Genomic DNA, 14,207 nt, shown 5'->3' with positions numbered 1-14,207 from the left:
TAAGAGGTCAATTGAAAAGTCTCCGGCCTGGCACATAGAAGATGCTAATAGAATTAAATCCATATAATTTAGCCTAACCTTCCCTAAAGCCTTACCTAAAGGTAATGCTGACCGAATGAATGAAGACACTCCAGCTCTAGGTGTATTCGCCGCAATACCTGCCGGGGGGAAGCAGCGGAATAGGAAGACCTCCATTCCATTAAGAAGACCAGGTGGAGAAGGACCTTGGCTACACCTGGAATCCTTAATTGGCGCAAAACAGCGAAAAGTAAGAACGACTGACTCGCTGTTGTAAACTCGGGTATATATTTTGGAAGGGATAAAAATACAGTTAGAGCAAACACTTCGCTTGATGACGAGTTTCCAGATATTGCACCAGAAAAATCAACCCTCAAGGATTGGTATCCTAAGTTTAGATAAAGTAAAATGAGCACCGAAGACGGTGAACGCAGTCGACGCCCAGAAAAGATTGTTACCAACGAAAACAATAAAAAAGTCCACAAAATAATTTTGAATGTCTGTAAAGTGAAGTTGTTTGAGACAGCAGGAACTTAAAAGATATCAACTAAACGTGTACATTATATCATACACGAATATTTGGGTACGAGAAAGCTCTGTGCAAAGTGTGAGATCACGTTTGACAAAAACAACGACGAATTGATAATTTGGGCCAGTGTTTGGAGATGTTCAAACGCAATAAACCCGAATTTTATCGTCGATATATAACAATGGATGAAACATGGCTCCATCATTTCATTCCGAAGTCCAATTAACCGTCATCCGAATGGACTGCACACGATTAACACACGCTTCAAAGGTTGGAAAAATGTCTTACAAGCTTAAGGCGTCTGTATTTTGGAATGTGCATGTAATAATATTTATTGATCACCTTGATTGATGAATCGTGACTGTTACATAGCGTTATTTTCCCATTTGAAGGACGAAACTGCTGGAAATCGACCGCATTTTAAGAAAAAGAAAATACTGTTTCACCAACTCAATGCACCGTGTCACAAGTCAGTGAAGCCGATGGCAAAAATATCCATTAATTGGACTGCTAAATGATTCCGGACTCACCGTATCCAGAGCCAGATCTGGCCCAGGCCACTATTTCCTGTTCACAGGTCTCAAAAGAATGCGCGCTGGGAAGAAACTCTCGTCGAATGAAGCGGTAAACGCGAAACTCCGGCTTATTTTGTAACGAAAAGTTTTACTATGGTTGGCCGGGAACTTTTCAATCGACCTGTTACGCGAAAGCGAAAGTTAAAATAAGATTTGTCTCGGGCGTTTGATTTTTCACGAAATTGAAAAGTGCGCAAATTTCGTTCGACTTTATAAATAAAACGTTTTTACGCGCACTTTTGTTTGACGACATTTTCGTCTGGCTGCCTTTTGGCACATCTGCCTGTCGGTCGCTCGCTGTGCCAGCGCTATTGCCGGTCAGCAGAAAATCGTAAATGCACACGGTTATCCAAATATTTGTACTGTACCCACATGCATGTATGTGTGTATGTGACTTGTCTGACGGCGTGTCGTCTGTGCCAGTTTTGCCTCCCTGTCTACAGATATCTCGAATTGTCGTTGCACCATGTGACACTTGCGAAAATACACATACATCGTTGGCTTTATTTAGCAATATGCACAACTATGAGAGAGTGTGCTTGTGCGCTTGTAATTTTGTTGTCTGATTGCTAGAAGATTTGTGTGCCGGAGATGTTATTTTAGATATCACTTGTACATTTATATGTGATATTTGCTAAACAACTCAATCATGTGCTTCGGTTTGACCTTCGGGTAACGCTGGACTCGAGTATCGATATTAGAGACTCGTTACAATAGCAAACCAACAAAATCAGCAATGTTTAAGTGCAAATCAATAGATTGCTGACGAGAAGTCTCAATTATATGAGAGATTTGTAGCGAAAACTACGTTTTTTTTTACAAAATCTGGTTGGTTGACCTTCGGCAAATTCGATGTATTTGGATATTTTAAGAAAATTTTATATATTAAATGCAAGAAGAATACTCAAAAAGTTCGATACTGAATTATTTCAACTGAAAGCTTTTATTTTTGAACCGTTTTTTCGATAACTTTTTCTACTGGAACATGTCCTCTCATGTTGACCAAAACTGGTCGCTTCTTTAGAATGTTTTACTTTCGACAGTTCTGTTGTTAACAGTACAATTCCGAATTAAGAGGTTGGCTGTTAGGGAGCAGTTCATAATAGATAATCCTCTGCCAATTTCGCCAACACAGGTAATAATCAGTTGGTGTCAGGTTCAGTCCATTAGACGAATGCATATGAACCCCCTAACCAAGCTCCAGTAGCTTCGGGCGAGCCATTTACGATGTTTGTGGCCTCACAATCAGCGGGATTTCTTCCTTCCGAAACATAGAGTAAAACCTTCCAATCCTGGCTGGTTCACCCTTTGGGACGTCTCATTGAATTCGAATTAAGATTTGAACTGTAGGAAAGCAGCTCATAGTACCTTCTTAACCGTCAATCTTAGCTTTTCATTCTTTGCGTCATCTTATCGCGATTCGACCCGAACTGTTTTCGTTTGACGTTATCAGAAGTGACCCCTTTTTCATCACCATTAATCATCCCCTTCAGAAATGAACCGATTTTGTTCTGATTCTGGAGCGATTCTTAGTGGGAAATTCGTTTGGTCGATGAGGGTTTTTGCCTTAACTTGTATGGCACCAATGCATCGAGCTGCTTTTAGTATCTAATTTCATTTAAATGGTTCCAAACGGTTTTTTGTGCAATGTTTCGCTTCTGGAGTATCAATGTAGGGCTAAAATTACCGGAACGGAATGGATAGAAAGCAAAATTTCGCATAATTGGTCGTTACAGAATCAGGTCCATCGTAGGAAAAGGCGTATTTGCTTTTTGGTGTTGCCCATCTTTGACGCGTGCTCAAACTAAGTACACTAAGTCAAACAAATCACAAAACTTTCTGAAAAATTTTTAGTATCTTAACTTTTTAAAGCCATACTGCGTAAATAATCTAACTTATGCATCTTGCGTCGACAAATATCTTAACAGGATGTGATTGATACGAATTGCTGGCCATCTCGATCATTTCAATTTCCAACTTTTGCAGCAGATGCGTCCAAAACTTCAAACAATATGCCTCAAAATAAACACACTCAATATTTAATTATGGATTCCTCGCTGACTTTTGTTATTAACGGTAATTTCATAAAATCCTACTTTGAGATGGAGACTCAGTTCCACGACCAAAAATGTCGCTACATGCACAAACAATTCTGTAATGGTTTATCCAAGTGCTGCTTATGTGTGTTCTTACGCTTTATGTATAGTAGGTATTCTGTGCGTGTATGTGTGCAAATGTGTTTGAATGCTTACGTGTGTATTTAAAGTATGTATTGTATCTCTGTATCTAAAATGCCTGTCTCTTCGTATTAATTTCCCTTCAATTCCGTTTCATTTTGTTTTGTTATTTACTTTTATGGCTTTTTATTTTATTTACGCTGCTACCTATACAACTACAGTGATGTTAATAAAAATGCAGTGTCTTATAAATTATTATATGTATATTCTCTAGAAGATAGTATCAAATAGTATTCCTTGTTGACAGTTTGAGAGGTCGAAAGGAATTCGAAGTGCACCAAATCTCGATAATTGAAGAAAACTGTCTACATAACCATGATTTTTGATCTGCTTTGACGTGGTTTTTTCGACTTCGGCTTACCTTTGCCACGATATTCGGCCGATTGATTGTCCGTTTTCCGATGGATCCAAGACTCATCACCAGTAATAATACGTTTCATGACATCCTGTTAGTCGGAAGGCATTGTTTCCCAGATGTTAACGCGATCGTGTTATTGAAAAAAGTTGGTGATTTTGGTATCAATTGTGCTTTCACTTTTCTTAGGCCCTAATCATCTTTCAAAGTAGTTTTCACTGATTTCTTTCTGATATTCCACCGATGGCAGTAAGATCTCTGACTGTTCGTCGTCGATTGTCAAGCACCGATTCCGTTATTTTATTGACGTGTTGATCATCATTTGATGTTGATGGCCATCCTGGACGTGGTCCATCGTCCAACATTCTGAGCCTTTCGGAACTTCTTTGTTGAATAATTTCACTCATGGTTAAAATCTTCCAATGCACTTTATTTATAATTTTCTATTATTATCTAATATTGTTTTTATAAGAATAAATCGTTCAGAACAATTTGTACACAAATACACAAAATTCGTAAAATTCTATAAATTAATATGGCGCAAGATCGGAAGTTAAACATAAAACATTTTGTATATTTTTTTCTTAAAAATCAAATGAACAAGTAACGCAATTATTATATTTAACAGCGTAGAAGATAACATTTTATGTACTACATATGTATCACTAAACATTTTCTTGATAAGAACTTAACATAATATGCACGCATCTATCTACAAAATGTGATAAGGTCAAGTCGCTGTCCTTTTTACGAACACAACTGTTCGTATTCTCCACTCCATTCCACAGACGTATCTAAATGTGTGCATACAGAGGTAAATACGTTAAACAAATAAAGTGGTATTACGTAGAATGCGCTGTTGTAGCTTATTGCTGTTGTTGCAGTTGTTCTCGTTGCTGCTGTTGTCGTCGTCGTCGTGGCTATCATGAGCTAGTTGATGTTATGACGTTGTTGTTTCATTTTATTATTGTTGCTATTATTGTACACGTTGATGTTGTTCTTGTAAATACTCGGTTACCTAATTAGTCGTCGCAGACAACGTAGCACCAATGCGGGGCAAGCCGAGGCAAAACTCGCCACAAAACGACCAAAAACGAAATGAATAATAATAAAAACATCTACCTACAACAAATGCAACAATACACGCGTATAACTAAACATATTGAAGGCGCGAGAAATAAATGCAAAATAAAAATAATGAAACAAAGTCGTAATAAAAACAAGAACAAAAGTGATACGCATTCGTACATACATATGTATACAAATATTTATGTACACGAGTTTGTTGTGCATATTTAGTTGAATAGAAAAAAAATGCCACAGGTTTACGCGGCCGCTAACGTCGCTACGTCTGCCTTTTATCCCCACCGAGCACCATTTGGTTCGGTCACACGCTTGCTTTTGCAATTTTTATTTTCTTTAGTTAGCGTGTATAAAAAGGTCACGGGTAAAAGAGGAGGTGGGTTGGTCTCCTGTTAGTTCTGTGCGCAATTTAAGAATTAGACTTTTGTATACATATACATACATATGTACATTTATATATCTTATGTAGTATGTATTTATGTATGTGTAATGGCTTTCTATTTATTTCACTGCGCGAACTTAAAAGCAAATATTTTTGTTAGAACATTAAATTCAATAAGCGAAAGTTAGGATATCGAAATAGCGAGGTGAATGAAAGCGTAGAGAAAATAAGAACAAATTTCACATAAAAGTGTCGCGGTGATGAAAGTGTGGTGAGTTGAATTTTTGGTTAACGCAAGCAAAATATAAAAATAAAACAAGAGTGTCATGAAACAGAATGTGACGTGAGCAAATGGAAAAATTTAAAAAATAATATTATTAATTGCCAAAAAAATTGTAATTTCCATCAGCGGATACAAAACATCATACTAGCATATACTACAGATTTTAAGGCTCTAAAATATTGCAAAGATATTAAAATAAAATTTTAGAACCCAAATTTTTCACACGTCCTTTTTTCTCCAATAGCTCCTTATTTGTCGGAACCACCGAAATCGAATATTATTTCATTTAGCTGTCACACAAACAGCCTTCTTCTTCTGATGGAAAAATCAAGAACTCGTGAGATACAAGCTCATACATAACCTACACAATTAAGTGAGTTCTATTTAATTAGCTTAACTTACGTGTAACTTGCTGTTTATATGTACATATATGTACATATATATATTTTGTATCTTATAATTAAGCAACATGCAGCAAATTAAAATTGGCATTATAAATTATAAATGTCAATCATCGACAACAAGTTCACAGACCAAAAAAAAAGAAAAATAAAAATGATTAGCAAGCGAGCGGCCACAGAAAAGTACAGAGCTTTAGATAGTAGTCCAAAGGTGGCTGACACGCGGAAATATGCAATGACAGAAGCGGGCGGTCCATAGAAGACGCAAGACGACAAGAATGCTAAGCGAATCGCCAAATTAAGCGAACTAGCAGCAGAGCAGTGTAAAATAAGTTTTTACCTTTTTTAGAAAGGCTGACCGAACCAACAGTCTCACCGCAAGTAGGCATTGCCCTAAATGGATGCTGCGAACGAAACTAGCATAAAGCAAAAATGAAGAGATGAAAACCAAATCGGCTGCAATAGTCGATATGGGAAAAACATCAAATACATTTACAATAATGTTTTAGCGAATCATTAGAAACACCATAATTGATTTATGGCGGGAAAACGTATGTGAACGTTACTAAGTAATGAGTTAGTAGCTTTAAGAAATATGTACATACACGCATTCAACTTGTTAAGCATTTTGAAAATGAACGGACGCATCGACTGGTGTTTGTATTGAATGAAAAAATGTTTTACGATGGATACAAAGCCATAGTTAACCATTTTACATGCATACACGGTTCATTGAATGGGAAAATTAAAAAATTGTGGAAATAAGAGATTTTTTGCCTTAAGTATCCTCCTATTCCTTGGAGTCAGACCAGTTTTGTAAGCTTTTGCTATTTAACTGTCAACTTTTTCCATTAGGTTTCTGTTCTATTTAATGGCAAATATCGAATTCGCAAACTTCTTCAACAGCTGTTTGTTTTGAATTATTATTAGTATTTTATTATTTGTATTTTATTAGTTTTTTTTATTACTGTTGCACAAATTTCTTATTGCCAATTATAGCACACATTTTGCTTTGTCAAAAACTGGCAGTTGTCAATTAAGTAACTGAGTTTGATCAGCTGTTTCGTGTGTTTATTTTAATCAATGAATTATTTTTGCGGTCCCATTTTGAATTCTTATCGCTGACTCCTTGCTTCTTCATTCAACATTCTTTGAAACTCCAACGGCAATCACTCATATCACTTACATATTTATATATGTGTGTATATGTATTTGTTGGTATTTAAAAATGTACGCCATTAAGCTCTTAATTTGCTAATTATTTCGACCGCGTCAAGTGCATTGATCTTATTTATTTTGATTGTGTGCGCTGTTTATTATTCTAACGTGCTGTTCTTCTGGTTGTTCTCCATGCCACCATTTGGTTCCATGTTCTATGAACTTTTGCACTTGCTCTTGTTTAATTTTAGTTTTTATATATTTTTTTTTCGAATATACATAAGTACGTACAATGTTGGCAAATATCTACATATGAGTGTATGTATGTATGTGTATATCGCTTATTTATTATTTTTCCATCGAATTGAATTTGATCTCTCATTACTTTATTGACTTCCACAATGATCTCAAGCTTGACTTAGTTTCCATTGAGCCATTGCGCGCTTTTGTTTGTGTTGTTATTGCTGCTAAATTTATACTTTAGATTTATTATTGTTATTATTGTTTGTACAACAATTCGAAGAATGTTAAAAAATAAGAAAACAAACTCTTAGCAAGATAAGTTGCCAGTTTGCTGCCTTTTTGATAATGACACATTTTTTGATAAAACATCCGTTTAAACAATATACATACATATATTACATAAACATACATATGCTAAACAATCCAGCCTTTTGCTTTAACAATTAATTTCGCAACGCAAAAATAATATGTATTAAATTTTATTTTCTTTACAGCTGATTAAACAACCAAAAGCTATCGGAATGTCATCGTTATATCGATTACAAAGGATTGAATGAAAATGACAATATTGCAGAAAATTGACATCGAAGCCACTGTAAGAGAATTGAATCCTTTTGAAATGGCTTACTAAAATCTTCATTGAATTAAGCAAGCAAAACAAATTGACCGAGTCATTTAAAAAATAATCAGAAAAATGCGATTCAACGCATTTGATTGTGATTGCACAGTAATGCAGCTGCAGCAACGACAACACAAACAAAAACAACAAGAAAATCAGAATGTTCAAATTCAACGGCGATCGAAGCTAACGCAGTCGTCAGTGCAGTGGTGCACAACGGAAGCGAATACCGCGACTATTAACCACGACAACCACAACAAAAACAACAATGGCGATAGCAGCTCTGTATGCAGCAGTAGTGATTGGCACGCAAATTTTGCAAGGCGACGGCGAAGGAGCAAAATGCCAATTGCAGCGCAAATAAAACATGAAAATAACAGCGCTAATTATTGTAATTTGCATAAAATCAATCGACTACTACTAATTGTCGCTGCTGTTGCTTTGTTGATAACGCTAACAGCAGCGGCACTGACAACAACTACAAGCGCAAGCGTCACGACTAGCACTGCAATTATGATAGCAGCGCTGACAACAGCGACAACAACTACAACAACCTGCATATTGAGCAGCGGCAGCAGTATGACAATAACGATGTTTGTGTTGCTCGCACCCGTGTCGCTAATTGGTCACATGAATACGGTTGCAGCAGCCGCCGTGCCCGCCTCGTCGCCACTATCTGCGCTGCAACAACAAAGACAATTACAACAGCAACAATTATTTGCGATGCTAACAAAAAATCGACAAGGCAATGGTGGCAATGTGGCAGTGACTGGTGGTGGCGGCGGCGGTGGTGTGGAAGTTGGCGTCGGGAGCGAAGATGCCGCTATAGCGACTGCGTTAACTGCAGGATTAGTGCCCAAACATTTTCTAGCCGACATTGAGGTAGATAATGGTGATACGTCATTGGAAACAGCTGGTTTTGTGGCCGATGATGGTCAACGCTATGAGAAGGCTGTAAAAGCGCAAGCGGCTGCGGTCAGTAGCAGAGCCGTTAGTGGTATTGCCAATGATAGTAACGGTGGTGGGCGTTTATTTGGCGTAGCTGCAACATCCGCATGTCCAAAAGAATGCAAATGCCTGGATGCATATTTCGATTGTGATGATAAACTTTTGGAACGTGTACCCACTCTGCCGGGCTACGTACAAAGACTGTAAGTGCTAAAGAAAACAATATGCTAAATCGATAAGTTTTTGTAATACTAAAATGTGATAAAAAAAAATTATTTCGGCTACATCTAAGCTATAATATACCTGACAGATGCATTTTTTGTAGTATAAAATGGTATAAAAGATTATTAACTCAGTCAGTTTGTATGATAACTATATGGTATAGTGAACCGAGTTGAACAATATTTTTGGAGATCGTAGCATTTTCTTGTGCAATAATCCGTGCCAAATTTCGTGATGATATCTTTTCAGATAAATTTTTTTTTTCATACAAGGACTTGATTTTGATCTGTCAGTTTGTATGGCAGCTATATGCTACAGTAGTCCGATCTGAACTTTATGCTCGTAAATAATAGCTTTGTATCGCATAATAATTCATGCCGAATTTCGTGATGATATCTTGTCAATTAAAAAAGTTTTCTATATAACGACTTCATTTTGATCTGTCAGTTTGTATGACAACTATATGCTATACTGGTCCGATATCGACGATTCCGACAAATACTCTATTAAAAGAAATAAAACTAATAGCACAATAATTATTTTTACGTTAATCTGCAATTTGTAGTTTTTAGTATAATTACTAAATGATAATTTTAGCATGACTTGGGAAAATCCTAATTAAAATTTATCTTTACAATAATTTGCAATTTTAATTTAAAGCTACAAAAATAAATAATATATATTTTCTATTTACTTGGCAGCGATTTAGTGGGCAATAAACTAAACAATACGAGTGTGCTGCAGATAAACAATCTAACGGAATTAATACAACTGTAAGTATTATAAAATTCGCATTAAATTTCACCATAATAAATTGTCTGGCCACAAAAAACTTTAATTATCCGCTATCTGTATCTTATATATACATACATACATATCCATATATGTATGTGATATCATAGTCACGTATATATTTGCTTCTATTAAATAAATTTCATGACTTTCATGAATGCTACGTATACAATATATCATATCTTGTTTTTTATGCAATTACTTATTCTATATTTCTCTTCTAATTTTCCCTCACGCTGCACATATCGCCATTCATCATCAATTCACGCTCGTTTACTTACCAACTTAGCACTTTGAAACGCAACCAACTGGAAAGTGTTCCTGTCTTCATTGGACTCACCGCGCTAAAGCAGCTGAATTTGGCTAATAATCGCATACAACGCATCAGCAGTGAGGCATTGGATGCTTTACCGCGTTTGAAAACATTGGATTTGTCCCGAAACTTTTTACATGCCGTGGAGTCCAGTTACTTTCCAACCAATAATCGTTTGGGGCATCTGTGAGTGGCATTTAATTTACATAATTGTTTTTGAAAATGGAAATTTTATGACTGAAAATAGATATTGAAAAATTTTGAAATTTACTTTACAAAACTTCTGATTTTGGAATTGAAAATATTTGAAAAATTTACATATAATTTGAATATTAAATTTACAAAAATTCTGATTTTGGAATTGAAAATATTTGAAAATTTATAATTTGAATATTAAATTTACAAAAATTCTGATTTTGGAATTGAAAATGGAAATTGAAAATTTTTTAAAATTTAATTTACAAATATTTTGATATTGGGATTGCAATGGAATATTGAAAATTTTTTAAAAATTTAATACTTAATTCTGATTTTGAGATTGGGAAAGGAAAACTAAAATTTTTAAAAAATTTAAATATGTAATATTTACTTTACAAAAATTGAAAGTTTTTGAAAATTTAATTTACAAAAATTTAGATTTTGGGACTGAAAATGTAAAATTGAAAATTTAAATTACAAAAATTCTGATTTTGGAACTGAAAATGTAAATTGAAAATTAAATTTACAAATATTCTGATTTTGGGATAAAAGTGGAAATCGAAAATTTAAATATTGAATATTTAATTTACAAAAATTTTATTTTGGGATTGGAAGTGGAAATTGAAAGTTTTTGAAAATTTAATTTACAAAAATTTAGATTTTTGGACTGAAAATAGAAATTGAAAGTTTTTGAAAATTTTATTTACAAAAAATTGAAAATTTAAAAAAAAAAATTCTGATTTTGAAATTGAAATTTTTTTAAAAAATTCTGATTTTGTAACTGAAAATGGAAATTGAAAATTTTTGAAAATTAAATTTACAAATATTCTGATTTTGGGATAAAAATGGAAATCGAAAATTTAAATATTGAATATTTACTTCACAAAATTTTGATTTTGGGATTGGAAATGGAAATTGAAAGTTTTTGAAAATTTAATTTACAAAAATTTAGATTTTTGGACTGAAAATGGAAATTGAAAGTTTTTGAAAATTTTATTTAAGATTAAATTCACAAATATCTGATTTTGGGATAAAAATGAAAATCGAAAATTTTAAATATTGAATATTTACTTTACAAAAATTAGATTTTGCGATTGGAAATGAAAATTGAAAATTTTTTAAAATTTAATTTACAAAAACTCGATTTTGGATTGGAAATGGAAATTGAAAATTTTTAAAAATTTAATTTATAAAAATTAGATTTTGGATTGGAAATTGAAATTGAAATTTTTTTTTAAATTTAATTTACAAAAATTCTGATTTTGGGATTGGAAATTGGAATCGATTTTTTTTATTTGATTTACAAAAATTCTGATTTTGGGATTGGAAATTGGAATCGATTTTTTTTTATTAAATTTACAAAAACTATGATTTTAGCATTGAATGTTTGTAAATATTGAATTTTCAGACGATAACCTAAATGGTAGACTACGAAAAAATAGTAAAAACTAAAACCATTTATTTTTAATTCAAATTTTAATTATAAACTTGAGAATAAGTTTTTTCTTTTATCCAGTATTTAAATATAAAATTTTTGACGTCAGTATTTTTGATTACAAATTTCAATTTAGAAAAAAAATTTAGTTTTCATTTTCAGTTTTGAAAAATTGAACGTTTTAAACCGATTTTTTTAATTAATTACGTTTTTTCAATCAGGCATTTGAGCTTAAAAAATTTAACATTATTTTTATTAAGATTTTCGGTATTAAAAAAAAAGTTCAAATTTTAGTTTAATTATTTTTCTGATGCATTGTTTGCAACCCTGCGTTTGTGTATCACTAATAGAAAAGTAATAGTGAAACTGTTTTGTTTACATTTAATTACTAATATTTTCATTACTTTTTAGCATTCTCAACTCAAATGAGATTAGCAGCATTGATGAGGACGCCTTTCAGCATCTTGGTGACTTATTGGACTTGGAATTGAATAACAACCGTTTAGTGTCACTGCCCGCCGGTGTCTTTCGCACACTCCAAAAATTGCGCAAACTGTGAGTAAATTTAAGAAAACATTAAAAGAAATGTTTTTTATGACTTAACTCTCTGCCATTTTGTAGCTCTTTGAACAACAACCATTTAGAAATCAATTGGTCAACATTTCGTGGACTTTCGTCGCTGCAAAAGCTGTTCCTCAAATCCAATAATATACGCACACTGCAGGATGGCGTTTTCTATGTGATGCATGCGATTGAAACAATCGAATTGGATCACAACGGCATCACATCGCTCAGTCGACAGGGTCTCTACAATCTAACCAAGCTACACCACTTGAGTTTGTCGAATAATTCCATTTCGCGCATTGAGTCCGACACATGGGAGTTCACACAATCGCTAATCTCGCTAGATCTGTCCCACAATAACATCAGCGAATTCAAGCCGCAGCACTTGGATTGTCTAAAGCGTTTACGTCATTTGAATTTAGGACACAATAAAATACAATACTTGGCCGACAATACGTTTGACTGTGTGAAAAATTTAGAGGATCTGAATTTGCGACGCAACAAACTGGCTTGGATCATCGAGGATCCGGGTGCAACGCCGCCTTTCAAGGTGCTGCGCAAGCTCAAGAAACTGGATTTGTATGGCAACAACTTGAAGCAGATCATGAGTAAATCGCTAAGCGGCTTGAGCAGCTTGGAGTCGCTGAATTTGGGCGGCAATGCCTTGGCCACCGTGCAGGCGGGCGCCTTCGATCACATGCCACACTTGCAAAAGCTAAGCTTTAAGTCGTTGAATTTCATATGCGATTGTGAGTTGACTTGGTTCCAACGTTGGCTGCGACGCTACAAGCAGTCTAGCAATGGCGCACAAGTCCAATTGGAAAATGCAGTTTGTGGCTATCCGGAGGAATTGTTCGATCATCAGCTGTTAGCTTTGAGCAGCAATGACTTAACGTGTGGTGAGTTTCGTAAACGCATGCAATATAACGGCACAATATTTTGTTTTATTTTTTATTTTATTTTTTTTTTGCAACTAGTAAATTCGCCGAAGCCCACCATCATACAGGAACCTGCTAGCCAACTAACTGTACGCGGCGCCAACATCACCATGGAGTGCATCGCCATTTCACCAACGGCGGCATCTTTAGCGGCTGCCGATGAGCTGAAAATTAAATGGCGCCACGATAACCAAAATATACGTGAGCGCGAGCGTGGACACGCCTTCGCCATGCATCACAGTGGTGCCGGCGTTGCAAATGGCGGCAGCTACAGCACAACGGAAACACGCATACGCCAAGAGGAAGGCACCAATGAGACTACAATTATCGGCTATTTACGGCTATACAATGTGAGCTATGCGAATGCAGGGCGCTACCAGTGTGTGGTCTCCAACGCCTTCGGCACTACATATTCACAGAGATTCAAAGTTTCCATTGGCAGTAAGTTACCACATAATGCAATGATATTCACCTTCAATTCAATGATATTCACCTTCAATGTGGTGAATTTGCAACTTAAAATTTTTGTTATTTTTATGTGTTAAATGTCTTAAATTTTTTTATTTCCAGTTCACCCCACCTTTTTGCAAGTGCCCTCAAATCTCACCATAGATTCGGGCGAAACAGCGCGTCTGGTTTGCTCGGCCGCAGGGGACCCTACACCGGAAATAGCTTTGCAGAAGTTCGGTGGCAGTGACTTTCCGGCGGCGACGGAACGCCGTTTGCAAGTCATACGTGAGGAGAATGCTTTCGTGATCACCAATGCGAAGCCGATTGATACCGGCATTTATACGTGCACAGCCGAAAGTGCAGCGGGTGAAATAAAAGTCAATGCCACCTTGATTGTAAATGGTAGGTTTACTTGAAATGTTGCCTCGTCTAATATTTATTACATAACTTATATCAACTTCTTG

At 35.1% G+C, this 14,207-nt stretch overlaps 1 protein-coding gene across 1 annotated transcript in view; it reads left to right on the top strand.

The window, feature by feature from the left end:
• Positions 1 to 14,207, top strand: part of LOC105226316 (leucine-rich repeats and immunoglobulin-like domains protein 3) — a 33,477-nt gene that overhangs the window by 16,517 nt on the left and 2,753 nt on the right. The window contains exons 2-8 of the mRNA XM_049452489.1: positions 7,759 to 9,034; positions 9,755 to 9,826; positions 10,135 to 10,344; positions 12,203 to 12,346; positions 12,413 to 13,254; positions 13,333 to 13,734; positions 13,864 to 14,145. Coding sequence (XP_049308446.1) covers positions 7,959 to 9,034; positions 9,755 to 9,826; positions 10,135 to 10,344; positions 12,203 to 12,346; positions 12,413 to 13,254; positions 13,333 to 13,734; positions 13,864 to 14,145 — 3,028 coding nt within the window. The 5' untranslated portion in view covers positions 7,759 to 7,958. The remainder of the gene's footprint in view (positions 1 to 7,758; positions 9,035 to 9,754; positions 9,827 to 10,134; positions 10,345 to 12,202; positions 12,347 to 12,412; positions 13,255 to 13,332; positions 13,735 to 13,863; positions 14,146 to 14,207) is intronic.

Source organism: Bactrocera dorsalis, chromosome 3 (assembly GCF_023373825.1).
Source record: "Bactrocera dorsalis isolate Fly_Bdor chromosome 3, ASM2337382v1, whole genome shotgun sequence".
NCBI lineage: Eukaryota > Metazoa > Arthropoda > Insecta > Diptera > Tephritidae > Bactrocera > Bactrocera dorsalis.
This window is presented reverse-complemented; position numbering and strand designations above follow the sequence as displayed.